Below are 13,963 nucleotides of genomic sequence, written 5' to 3'. Positions count from 1 at the left end.
TCTGATCAATCCGAAGCATTGGATTTTTTTTTTCTTTGTATCCTTCTCGTGCGAGGAGTTGGTGATTTTTGCAGTCCTGTTGTTATTTTAGCTGAAATTATGTCATTCTCAGGATCTCTTTGTTTTTCCGTTCTAACTCTTTTTATTTTTTACATATTTAAAAATCAAATCATCTTCCTTTTTATTATGTCTTACAATTTTTTTTTCACGTTTTCAGGAACTGGTGGAGAGAGCATCTATGGTGGAAAATTTGCGGGTAATTATGGATTTAAATTGTCTAATCACACCTCAGTATTGTGTTTTGCCAATGCAATGATGATGATTAGTTTCAATATTTATGTGTTTTACTGCTGCAGATTGATTTGTTGTGTTTTGCTTACTTTGTGAAATGGATGCTTGCGCTATTTTGGGCTTTGGCCTTGTTTGATAATATAGAGCTGGAGAACATATGGTTTCGGTTAAGTGAATTAATTCTTTGCTCTGATTACATAGCCTTGAAGTGTTGCAAATGTAATGTTTTTCTTGTTGGTAAATGGTCCTGATAACATATGTCAACTTTTGTTGTTATTTCAAACCTTTCTTTTGTAATTCAGGCTTCATTTAATACCTGGAAGAAAATAAGTTATTCAATCAATTTTGGTTTATGGGGATTACTTTTTGGTAGTTGATTTGACATTATTTATTTCTGTGATATCTTGGTTTACCTAGGCCTTGAATTTTGTATGACCAACCATTACTGAATCAACCTACCTCTGTTGTTGGATCCAATCAAAGGCTTTTTGAAGTCAGGCTTTTGAAAATATGGTAATTATCTACAACTGCTGTATCTTTCTATATGGCAATGGTAAATACAAGTCATTTTAAGGGTCCATGTCAGGTGTTTCTACGTTTAAGAGTTTAAAATTGTTGTTGACGATGGTAAGAGCTTTTTGATCTAGTTTTTTAGGCCACATCTTCAGTGTTCCCACATTATAGATCTTAAAGCTTGAGTTTCAAGTATTAACAAACTTTTTTGCTTGCTTTTCTCTAAATGGGAAATCTAGCTGTTATAATTTCAAGGTGCTTGCTCTTGAATGATCTTATACCTTTCCTTTTGTAGTTCATTTTTATTTAAATGTTCTTTTGGTTTTTTTTGTTTTTTTGGTTGAAAATTTTGTTTAGAAGTTGGTTGGACGCAATGTCAATTTTAGTTTTCTAAATGATTCTTCGTTTTTTTTTCTTAGAATAATATTAAAACCCTTTGAATTTTTTCCCCCAAGAATTGATTGCTTTCAAAATTTCCTAGCCTTAAACTTTTCATTTTTGGGTTAATTATTTTGAGGTTTTACAACACTTTAGACATTGGGCTACTCTTTATAGTCTTGTTATTGTTATGTTAAAATAAACGTGCTGTCTAATAGATGTAGTTGCGGCAGCGTTTCTCTTGATCCCCCTTTCAACATATCACATACATAAACTTGAGGGCCTGTGGATGCAATTGTAAAAAAAAATGATGTTCCTTTGCTCATCACTCATTATGGGGTTTTGGGGGCTTATGCGACCGCTATAGGGTCTGATGAAAAACTAAATTATCTCAATCTTTTTTTTATTGTCTGGATTTTTGGTCAGATTTGTTGTTTGGTATAAATAGGGAATCTGCTTTCAATTGATTTGTTTGAATATTCTATTCCAATTTTCATATTTTATTTGAATTGTTCGGAGAGAACTTCTTACTTCCAGTTTCTAGAAACTTGACCTTCTCAATTAGCGCTGCATATACCTGTCTCTTTTTTTCTCCATTGATGTATTCTTTAAGCTGACTGTGGTAACATGTATTTAATGTTTTTACCATTTTTACTTGTTTACCATTGCCCTATTTTATTGTGCTGATTTACATTGGTTTTTCAGTTCTGTTTTTTCTGTTTGCATCTTGTTACGACCTCTTTAACTAGTTGCAGCTTACATTTCATGCATCCTATGAAAACTTCTGCAATTCTAGTGGTCTTTTGGAAGATTAGCTTGAAAGAAATAATTAAAAATAGGGGCATTTACTTACATAGCCCACAATTCTTATGCAGAAAAATATCTCACACCTAAACTTTCATATTAACGTACATATCACCCGAACCTTTATTCTTACATAAAAAATAGCATTATTACCTCTTTTTAAATGAAAATACACATTTTCATGCATAGGTTTAAAGCACCAAAATACTGTCTGTAAATATGGAAGTTTTGGTGTGAGATATGTAAATACCTAAGAATTGTGTGCTAGTTATATTTACTTTCCTTAAAAATTATTACTAAACTTTTCATTGTTTTTTCCTTTGACGTATTTATTAAAAATAGATCCGTTTTTTTTGTCAACTAATGATCTTAAATTTCAATTTTATGTCTGGCATGTACTAAAAATATTTGTCATGTCACTCTTTTTTATGTATATCTTTGAAGAACACTTGTAGTATTTGGGGAAGAAATTATGAATATTTTGTGAATTATTTGTGAGTGTTTTTTCACTTTTTGTATGATGACTGAGCAAAAATGATGGCTGAAGTAGCGTCTCATTTTTTTAGCTTATTGGCGTCATTTTAATTAATTTGCAGATGAAAATTTTGTTCTTCGCCATGATGGTCCAGGACTTCTTTCAATGGCAAATGCTGGACGTGACACAAATGGTTCCCAGTTCTTTATCACTTTTAAGGCCACTCCCCACCTTGATGGGTTTGTTTCCAATTACTTTTCTTTCATGTATTCCTTAGTTTGTCCATGTCTGTTTGGATTTCTTGCATAAACGGAACTTAAGGTTTGTTATCCTTTGCCATTTTTGAATGGAATTTTAAGGTCAGTGCTATTTATGAGGTGCATTAAAGCATTGTTTCTGAATTGTAGTGATCTATCAGATTTCTACATACAATATGACTTGGTTAATCACTACTTTTTTTTTGTTTAGTTTTCTGCTCAGTTTTTGGACTCCACGAGCAGTTGAAATTTCTGTAGATTGTTATGCTTGGAAGTGTTTTTTTGGGTCAATCTGAACATTTTATGCAGTAATGTGTAACTTCTTCTTTGAGGAAGAAGTCACAAAATTGTAAAACATAAGAGCTCGTCTAAAGACCAAAAACTTCAAATTTGTCTATGCGGGAAACTTTCTTCTTGGCATGGATGAGTAATAAAATTCGAAAATTTCCTTCAAAACAGTTCGTCGCTCAATGGGAAAACAAACTTATCTATCATTCTTTAAAATAATATTTTCTTAGCTTTTCACTTCAAGCTGATAGTTGCTTGTGGAGCTTTTAAATTTCAAATTATTTTGAATATTCTCTAATAAGTGGCTTTAAGTTTCTAAAGTTAAGAATTTGTAAATGATGTTATTTAATCTTCCCATTTGATTTTGTAGATAGTCACATTATTCATTATATGAAAATTTTATCCATAATGTGACAGTTAAATACCCACATTAGAGTCTCAATACATAAAATTGGGACGTTCATATTTTTAAATTCATAATTTTCTTTCATTTATCAAAAAATATAGATATAAATTTGTTGGTTAAGCACATTTTGCTTTACTTAAGGAATAACTTATTTTGTCTAAATTAAAACTGGACATTCTTTTTTGTGCAGAAGATTAAAGTGAGGGAAGTAATCAATAAATATGAATTGAAGTTTGAATATATTACGTCAGTGTCTAAGGGCAATTTTTGTTTTTTGTTAGCCAAAGGACAATATAGTCATTTGTCATTTAGTATTGTTTAGTATAAATGTGCTAATATGTTTAGGGTTAGGGTTATGCATGAGATTGGGTCTTGAGTCTTAAGATTAGGCTTTGAGAATATAGGATTTGGGAGAGATTGCCTATATCTCGAATTTTAGGGGCTTATTTTATGCATTCATGTTGTATTGTTTGATGTTTTTGAATAAATGTTTGCTTGCCTTAATTTTTTCCAATAATCCTATCAAATGATATCAAAGTAATTTATCTCGACTATTGAATCGTTTTAGATCAGAGGGGCTCGCTGCGCACAAGCACCTGGAAGGATTTCCGAAATCAAATTTGGGACTTTTGGGAAGGAAGGTTTCATGCGATCAAACTGACCAGGGAAGAAAATGACAAGATCGAAGGGATCACACAATTCAACCTAGCGGGAAGCATACGACATAACCGAAGGTATCGAGCAATTCCAATGATGTGATTGTACTTGGATTGTGTATAGGCAATACAATTGTGATAGAGCTGACTGGGAAGTGACGATTTGGATCGCTGCGTACAGTGACAAGAATATTGTGATACAATCATGATTTGACTTCATTTGGGCTAATTTGGAAGATGTGATCAAGGCCATGTAACATCACCTTCGTGACCTCACGAAACAGTTGCAATTTGAGCTAAGCTAGGATGTTGACTGGATCAGGACATGCATTTTGTGATCAAAATGTCTGGGAAATAATTACAACAAAGAAAATAAATAATTTGGAGAAGTAATTGAAGGAAGACGTGAGCCAACTTAAATTTGGGATAAAGGAAAAATTTTCCTCAGTTGAAATCTGATTCGAAAGATTGGAGATGAAATCCAAGACTTTGCTAGCGGTTGAATTTGTAAACCTTAACCAAGAGTTGACTGAAGAATCTTTGGCTAATTGAAGGGGAAAGATATCGAACTAGAGGAACATGAGGAGAAAAGTATAAACATTGAAGAACCCTTTCCTTGGGCTCTGCTGGGGGGGGTGTGAGAGAGATTGTCATGAGAGTTGGTTGGGCCGAAATATGGAGGTGTATGCAAAGGGAGCATGAGAAGGAAGTAGAGTAGACGAGATGTGATATGGTTATGATCAACAAACCTCGATTCATGGGATAAAATACTCAAAGAAGAGGAAATTGGGGTGGAGATGCTAGAATTTGGAAGTTGAAGATGCTGATCTTCAAGGGAGAATATCACTTCGAAGAATTTTAGCTTGGGATAGGAAACTATAGTGGGTGGGTGGGAACCCGACGGAGGGATGTATCCAACTGTGCTAGTATTTTTTGTGGTGGTAGCCTTTCGGGTGAAAGGCTATTCAAAAGTAATGATGGGAAAGAGGCAAGTGGTGAAAAATGTGGGAGTTTGTAAGGGACTGATTTGAACACTGCAGAGTATTCAGGAGGGAGACAAGATGATGGTGTTTTGCAGAGAATCAATTTGTGCAAGAAGTTGGTGATGTTGAAGACTATTATGAGGGTGATTCAGGATGCAGAGTCGGGATTCTTGATCGAGTGGTATCTCATGGAAGAAATACATATACATAGTTAACTGAGATATCAGTGATTCATGAGCTATTGAATGAGGCATTTGGGGCTACAATATTCTCTAACATTGATTGAAAGTCAGGACAATCAGATGCGACCGAAGGATGTGGACAAGACGACATTTCGATACGGTGAGTGTCACTAAAAGTTTTATGATTAAATGAAAATGATTGCCAGGTGATGACACCACGTGAGAGCAATACGATATTGATCTAGCAATAGTTTTTTCACATGGAGGACAATGTGAATTTTTGGGAGGGGAGTATTTTTATGCTAATTCTTAAGGGCGATTCTGTCTTTTTTTATCCCAAGGGCGATTTTGTTATTTGTCATTTATTATTGTTTAGTATAATATGACTAATATATTCAGCGTTGAGATTATGCATGAGATTGGTTCTTGAGTCTTAGTGTTAGGGTTTGTGAGAGGTTTCCTACCCTTTAAATTAAAAGATTTGGGAGAAATCGCCTACCTCTCGTAGGTCCTTTTCTTATGTATTTGTATTGTGTTGTTTGATGTTCTTCAAATAAAATATTTATTTGCCTTAATTTCTGCTATATTCTTATTAGAGTTCGGTACAGTTCGCATGATTTTTAGATTATTGGATCGATATTTGGTAGTCATGAGATCAATAATCATATGTGCTAGAAGTTATATTAGGAAATAATTTATTCCTACGAGAAGTTATGAGGAATAAATTATTTATTGAGATAAGGAGTTATTTCATTTTCTATTTTATATTTATTTTATTGTATTAGGAGTTATTTATTTTCTTGAATTATGAATTGTTTCTTTTCCTATTTTATGTTATTTTCTTTGTCTTTAAATAATTAATAGGAATTGATTATTAGAGATATTTTGTGATGTATTTTTCCCTTCATGTTATTTTCTTTTTATTATCTTTCCTATTCTAGGATTCATGTAAAGGGTTATTTTTACCCTCCATATCAATGAAAAAATTCTTGTTTAATTCTGCTTAATTCCGAATTATTATGAATTTCAAAATGGTATTGGAGCCTAATTTCGTACTCTAGCCACAAGACTCCCTTCCTGCCATCCTCTATGCAGGAAGGGTGGTGCACTCGTCTTGGTATTGGAAAGAAGGATTTTTTCTTCTCCTCTCCCTGCAGGCTTGGCCTGTCAGTTTGCCCTTCCCAAGCCAGGAGCTTTGACTCTGCCGCCCTCTGACGAGCGGCCTCTCCCGGTAAGTTTCTGTTGAACCTTTGTCCCCATCTTTTCCTCTCACTGGCATCCCTTCTCTTAGGAGTTATGTGTTGATGGCTTCTCTGCTGTCCCTCCCAGCCCCAAGATTTTCCTGTTGTTCTTTACTTGTAGTAGGCCCCCCTTCAAAGCTTTTCTTTGCAGCAATCGGGCTTCCCTTATTTTCTGCAGGTCCCTATTACTGGAGGTCATTCTCGTTGTTTTTGGTGCTTGTTCCCTGCAACAGTTTGGTTTCCTAGTTTCCAGCAGCCCGACTTCCCTGATTTTGTGCAGTCGTCCAGATTTCCAGTAGTTCGGCTTTCTGATTTCCACCAGTTCGACTTTCCTGATTTTCCACAGTCTTACAACAACAGTCCTCTCTTACCAGTGCTCTGCATCCCAACTGATGCTAGGATTTTCGAAGAAGATCCACAGGACTTCATTCGAAATATTTTCCTGCTGCTTTTTCTTTAAGTTGTCTACTTCTCTGCAAACTCCTCTGCAACATTACCCGTAACAGCATTCCGCCTACCTATAAACACGGCAGAAACTGCATTCAAAGACAATCCTAGTCAACTAAAAGTCGGCTTTTTTCTACAGGTTGTCTACTTTCCTTCAAATTCCCTTACAACATGACATGTAAGAGTCTCCTGTCTATCTACAGACACTGTAGGAACTACACTATAAAACAATCACAGTTGTTTACTGTAACATTATTTGTAGGAGCCTTCATACATGCAGTTCTGCAGTAAAAGAAAACAACAATTCAGTTTAAAGACATCAAATTCTACTTGACGGGATCTCCCTCGTATATTGTTTGATCTTTTCAAATACAAATTGAACATTGTTTTCTATCATATTTAAACTTGAGGGGGAGTGTTAGAAGTTATATTAGGAAATAAATTATTCCTATGAAAAGTTATGAGAAATAAATTATCTCTCGAGATTAGGAGTTATTTTATTTCCAATTTTATATTTATTTATTTGGATTAGGAGTTATTTTTTTTCCTATTTTAGGCTTTCCTATTTTATTTTATTATCTTTATCTCCGAATAATTAATAGGAATTGATTATTGGAAATATTAGGCGATATAGATTTTCTTTTATTTAATTTGTTTTTATCACTTTTCCTTTCTAGGATTCATGCAAAGGGTTATTTATACCTTCGTTCATTTCAATGAAAAAATTCTTGTTTAATTCCGCATTATTCTGAATTTCAATAATAAGTTCAATATTTATTTGTTGTTAATTACCGAGTGCTTTTTAATATGGTCTTTAAAAACAATATAGTTTATATCCATGCGATCGCTATGTTTACCAGTTTTATCATCCTTTGAAAAGAAAATTGTAATTTAGTTGGCACAAAATTGTTAATTGGCTTGCTATATTAAGCAACGACTCACAATTCAAAATCAAAATTTCTCAATAACAATGCCTGTAATGTAGCCTCATAACAAGCAAAAGCAACTATACTTTGCTTATTGATTCTCTAAGATAAAACACCTGTAGCTGGGAAGAAAATTTACGTTGAGCTTGATTTTCTTATATTTGGACATCCACCAAAATCAAAGTTTGAATGCCCGCCTACTTCCAAATGATCAGCGTTTATATCTGTAAGCATGTAGTTTTTAGTTAAAAATACATCGAACTTCCCACTATTGCTACACATGGGATAGTTTTCATTTTCTCCTCTCTAAATTGTTTTGTGGACATCAATTTTGTTGAATTTTTTATCTTCCATCGTGGGTAAAACGGTAGGAGCACAGTTTATCATTTTAAATCTTTTAAAATTTTTTTCAATTAGGTCTTTTGTGTAAAAACCAATAATCTTAATTATTTTTTTCAAATAAGTTTTCTTCCAATTTCATAAGAGGTTTCATATTCTTCTTTTTGAAGCTTTGTAAAAGGAGTATAAGTTTTCCCTTCAACAAACCCGGATAAGTAGCAGGTAAAATATCACCTGCATTACAAAAAGAGATACATTTGAGTGCATGAACTGAAAGGGGTATGTATCCTCAATGTTCTTTATGAAACCATTTTAGTGAATAGCAATATGTTATTTTATGGACCATAGTGCAAATTTTTAATATTTTTAATGAAATCATTCTAGTTTATAGTAGTAATGCTATTTCTTGTACCGTTAATTGTAGGCTTAGGCTTGCTTTAGTTCTTACATAGACTTATTTAATTTGCAAGGCAGATGACTGCCGTTATGATCATAGAAGTCTTCAAGCCGAGTCATGTACACCTCTTGAAAATTCTCATTTAAAATGTAATTTTACATCCATTTTATGTAACTTTTATTCAAAATAATTTTCTAAGGTCATGTCTATCATCAATGAATCATTGAGACAAAATAGATTGTTTTATGATAATTTATTGCCTCGTGTTTGGATTGAAGCTCTTGACAAGTCTAGCTTTATATTATTCAATATCACTCAAGCTTGTTAGGGCATTTATACCCTTTTGTAATCAAAGGTTTTAGCTTCTTTTGGTAATTAACGATAACCCAAACTTAATTCTTAAACGTAGATTCCAACTGCTTTCATGGTATATTGTCATGACATATATTTACTCAATTCATGCCGAATAAAAATAAAATTAGGATAATTTTCTAATTTGACGTTAAAATCAGACTCTTGTAGGTGAGGTGTAGTTTGCAGGAATTGTTGATTTTCCCTGCTTTAAAGATCATCTCAATTTTAGTGTCTCTAAATTTGTAATTTTTAAAACTGTTTAAAAGTTATTTTTTGTTTGTGTAGTTCTTTAATTGGTTGCCCTTCAAAGTGATCTTGTGGATCTTATTTCATTTTTTGTTTTAGGTTGGCCATTTTGATCCCTATCTTTTGAATTTCGCTTGATTTGGAAAACCACTCCCGTTATGCTCTCAGTCCTTACGTGAAAAACTTTGCTCATATGGAGTTCAAAATTCTTAGGAAATTTAACAGTCTCAACAATTTTTGGCGTGTTATGAGGATGGAAAATCTATATTCTTTGGAGTTTATTTCACAACCAATAAATTAAATTCTATTAAATTTTAGTTGTACTATAATTTAATTTTTGTTGAAGTGAGTTTTATTAACTTAGCCTCAACAAGATATCATATCAGTAAATTGTTTGAATTAGGTTTCCATCTCTTTCATAACTTGAGCAATGTTTGAGGAACAACTTTTGATTAAACTCTTTTTATAACATATGCTGTTCTCGCTGCTTGCTATATATCATTGTTGCTACTGACTACTGCTTCACTTCAAAGAGATGAAAGAAATTTAGGTTTCATACTCATACTATTTATCACTTTTGTTCGCATGTACTTTCTTCTTCCTACCACATTATTTTGTTGTGGTATATCTTGCATTGTATATGGAACATGCATATCTTATCTTTTACAGCACATTTTAGTGCCTTCTTTTTTTCAAACAAAAACTGGAGATAAGGATTTCTAATTTGGTCAATCAATAATTGGGAGAGCACATCTACCATTGAAACTTGTAGGATGATATCCGCAAATATTCAATGTGCATGACTACCAAAACCTGGCTATTTCTTTTTGCACATTTAATGGACTTGTTCGTTAGCTTAATATCAAAAATGTATTAGATGTCATGACTTACTAATCTTTTTTTCTTGTTTAAATAAATACAATCTAAGCTTTGGTGGTATAAGTTTGGAGAGTTATTTTTTTCATTACGATGCATAAAAAAATGGTTGAATTTAAACGATGTATCAGATTAAACTTATATAAAAAGCCCAGTAGAAAACTAGTTCCAATAACATATATTTTTTTTAAATTTTGACCATGGAGTTTTCAAAATATAAAATTTATCCTACATTTTACCAATATAGAAAAAAAAATCCTAGCAAAATTAGGGCATAAAAATGTTTTCAAAATAAAGAATAAATCCATAACTTAGAGCTAATCTAAAAGTTCTTATGGTTTTCAAATTTGAGTGCAATAAAATTTCTAAATAAATGTTGCTTGCTGCGTTTCAGGTTACTTAGATGGAGAAATACCTTGTTGGTATCGTCCTTATAAATTTAAGAGCTAAAATCAATCGACTAAGTATGGTTTGAAACATCAACAAAGATGGATTCATGACATTAGATATACAAGCATACCTTTTATTGGGATCCTTTTATATTTAATGTAGTATTTTTTTTCATGCATCTCTTTGCCTCGCAATTTTAACATTGCGGTTTCTTGCAATTTTCTTTCCGTTAAGAACAACTTTACCCTTTCTTGAATGACCCTGAGTCATTAGATCAGCATTTTGATGCTTCATCTTATAATTCTCATGTTTTTTCCTTTTGAGCTCACCGTCAGAATTTCAATAATCAACCAATTTTTCTCGGGCAATCTTGAAAGAGCTTTATTATGCTTGTAAGAAATTCACAAGAAAATGGACTCGGAAGGTGTTGAAAATCTCAACTTGTTAAGATATTAATTGAACTGCATGCTCTCTCATTGTCCATAAGATTATCACACAAATCTGCATTGGAGAGATGTTTGTCCAAATTTCCAAATTGCTTATCAGCGGCCTTCGTAAGACCCTTTCTCTTGGCACATTGAGAAATGGAACCTATAGTACTTTACGTGCTCAAGGATTCATTTGCATTAAACTCGTCGTTAGATCCCTTTTATTTTTTGTATGCTGATATCTTTTTTGTTGTACTTGATTTCAAGGGAAGGTGTTAATTTTGGTTCATGTCTTGAACTTGTGTTTGATTCGAGAATGATCCAATAGGAATACAATCTAACAATACCAAACCTGTTTATTAGACGGGTCTAAAATCCCAACTTGTAACTGACTTGACTAAATCTGAACCCAACCTCCCTCAAAAAAAAAAAAATGCACGTAGTCTGTCCTAAACCAGCGTGAAATTAATATAATTATGTGAACTGGAAACGGCAATTTAGAAAGGATGAAAGAAAATATAACTTCAATTGAGTTTTTTCTTTTAAAAAAATAGTCAAGTCATTTCATTTGGGTTGCTACATGAATCTATTTTTTGAGTCACTTGAGGGAATTCTAGTGCAGCCAAATCTTAATCCTTATTTTACACTATTAATTTTTTTAAATGGCTTATTATGACGTTATTTTTGAATTTTAATGCAATGACAGTAATTGAGTAAACAAGAATTGACACACAACAATTGTAATATCTTAAATTAAAAAATGAAGAACTAACTATTTTAGTTATTGAATTTTCACTTGTACAATTTACATTTCTTCTTCATTTTTTCTATTTGAATAATTCAAAGCTCATCTCATAGAAATCATTAGACATTTTAGCAAATGCATAGTTTCATTAATTTCTTCATCCTGAAATGCATTCTCAAAATATTTTAAATTGCTTATTATGACATTATTTTTTAAATTTTCTGCAATTGCATTAATTGAGTAAACAAGAATTGACACACAACAATTGTAATATCTTAAAACAACAATTTGAAGAACTAATTATTTTGTTATTGAATTTTGACTTGTACAATTTACATTTCTTCGTCCATTTTTATATTTGAATATTTCAAACCTCATCTCTTGGAATCATTGGACATTTTAGCAAATGCATAGTTTCATTAATTTCTTCATCTTGAAAAACTTTTCCCATAATTAAAACATATCACAACAGCCAAAAATTAAATTGGTAAATGCTAGAACAGTATTCATAGATTTCATTGATTCAATTGCCAGACGAATCCAGTTCTTGAAAATTGGTTAACAAATCAGATAAATAGTTCATTGGATAAGACCACTATAGCAAAGAGAAGAAACGAACTTTGTGCAAAGGGATTACTTAATGAAGTTTTTAAATCTCAAATGAAAGTTACAGAATTAATCCAGATGCAAAAAAGCCCATTGCTGATTAAAGGTTTTCTTGGAAAGCAATTGTATGATCCATACGGATTGTATGATGATTTATAAGAATGCGTACTAGAAGACACTCTTAATAAATAGACAGCATAAATTTCCATGAAAACTTATGACGATTAGACTTCCCATTTGAAATATGTTGCAATCTCTGAAATAGGCTGAAATCCATTATAATATATGGTGCCATTTTTTTACTCGGAATTTTATTTAAAAACAAATCTATAGTATATCAATTTTCATTCGCAATCTGACTTAATTTGGATCCGAGTCTACTCTATTATCCCATGAAAGATTGTATACTTTGAATTCAACTTTTTGCAGAAACAGATACTTCTGATCATGGATGATTATTATTTTTTAGAAAATTTCATTAGATGAAATGTAATCTTATGGTCTATGCTAGAGAGGAATCTTGAAAGCTGATCATTCGTTGGAAAAGTAAACAGGCAACCGTTATACAAGATCTGGGATTCTTTTAAAAAAAAATTACTTTCTATTTACACCGCAGTTTGTTTCTTCTTTCTATAACTTTCAAATTATTTTGAATTTGTCCTAATGGGTCCCTAAATTTGGGACGTTGAAGGGACATGCTGCACCTACTTGTATTAGTTCAATATTGAGATCATATTGATGTATTTATCTTGCGTTGGTTTAATCACTTTTTGAATGTAGGCACCTGCCACGTGGATTTTTAAAGTCCCTTGATTAAGGGGATGTTTGGCTACAAGTTGCATTTAGTAATTCCTTTAAATTTTAATATAGTAAATTGTGGCAGTGTTTAATTTTTAACATTGTTTTGAATTCTATATGTTGAATTCGACTAGATAAAATGACTCAATTCTGATAAATTATTGGGCAAATGCTGCAGTTTTAACTTGACTCCAAAATCTCGGATACAATCAAAGCTTTTTTTCTTGTTCTGCCACTCTTTCTCTTCTGCCTTTCCTCTAGTATCCATCTGATTTGATTTTGCTTTCCATTGTGTCTGGTCCTTTGAGATTCACATAACCCAGATGTTCTCCTTCACATCAAACGTGACATGGTTGTCACTATTCTCATTGCAATTCTCCCTTATCTCCCTTGTTTCTGTTTTCATTCTTGTCTCATAGTGTATTGCACCATTTATTTTTATTCTGTCTTCCCAAAGGGAAGAGGTGCTACAAATGTAAATTAAATCCATGGAATCCCCGTATTGAGCAAATCTGAGAATTTAAGTTCTTCGAATTTTTTACGTAAACCCTGATCACATTCTGCTACAATACTGCCCCGATCTTGCTGTCTCATTTGAATTATATATGTTTGAAGCTTGTTGTTATTGCTCTATTCACAGGAAGCATGTTGTCTTTGGAAAGCTTATCCTGGGACATGAAGTTTTGAGAAAGATGGAGCGAGTAGATGTTGATGATAGTAGGCCGGTTTTTCCAGTAAAGATAGTTGATTGTGGTGAATTTGATGATGAAAAATTCAAAGGAGCACTTGCTGCTGAAAATGGTAACTTTAGTAATGACATCTTAACTTTCATTTGTTATGCTTAATTTATTTTTATTGCTCGTTAATATTTTTAACCATGAATAGCTTCTAGTTTTTTTTTTTTTGAATATTTTTTTTATTGTTTTTGTTTTATGTC

At 32.4% G+C, this 13,963-nt stretch overlaps 1 protein-coding gene across 2 annotated transcripts in view; it reads left to right on the top strand.

Moving 5' to 3' along the window:
* LOC110033122 (peptidyl-prolyl cis-trans isomerase CYP95) overlaps positions 1–13,963 on the top strand; it is a 35,462-nt gene that overhangs the window by 8,675 nt on the left and 12,824 nt on the right. For both annotated transcript variants that reach the window (XM_020736993.1, XM_020736992.1), the window contains exons 6-8: positions 218–256; positions 2,583–2,700; positions 13,667–13,827. In XM_020736993.1, coding sequence (XP_020592652.1) covers positions 218–256; positions 2,583–2,700; positions 13,667–13,827 — 318 coding nt within the window. The remainder of the gene's footprint in view (positions 1–217; positions 257–2,582; positions 2,701–13,666; positions 13,828–13,963) is intronic.

This window comes from Phalaenopsis equestris, unplaced genomic scaffold (genome assembly GCF_001263595.1).
Source record: "Phalaenopsis equestris unplaced genomic scaffold, ASM126359v1 Scaffold001093, whole genome shotgun sequence".
NCBI classification, from domain to species: domain Eukaryota; kingdom Viridiplantae; phylum Streptophyta; class Magnoliopsida; order Asparagales; family Orchidaceae; genus Phalaenopsis; species Phalaenopsis equestris.
Note: the sequence above shows the minus strand (reverse complement) of the source record. Positions and strands in the feature narration are given on the sequence as shown.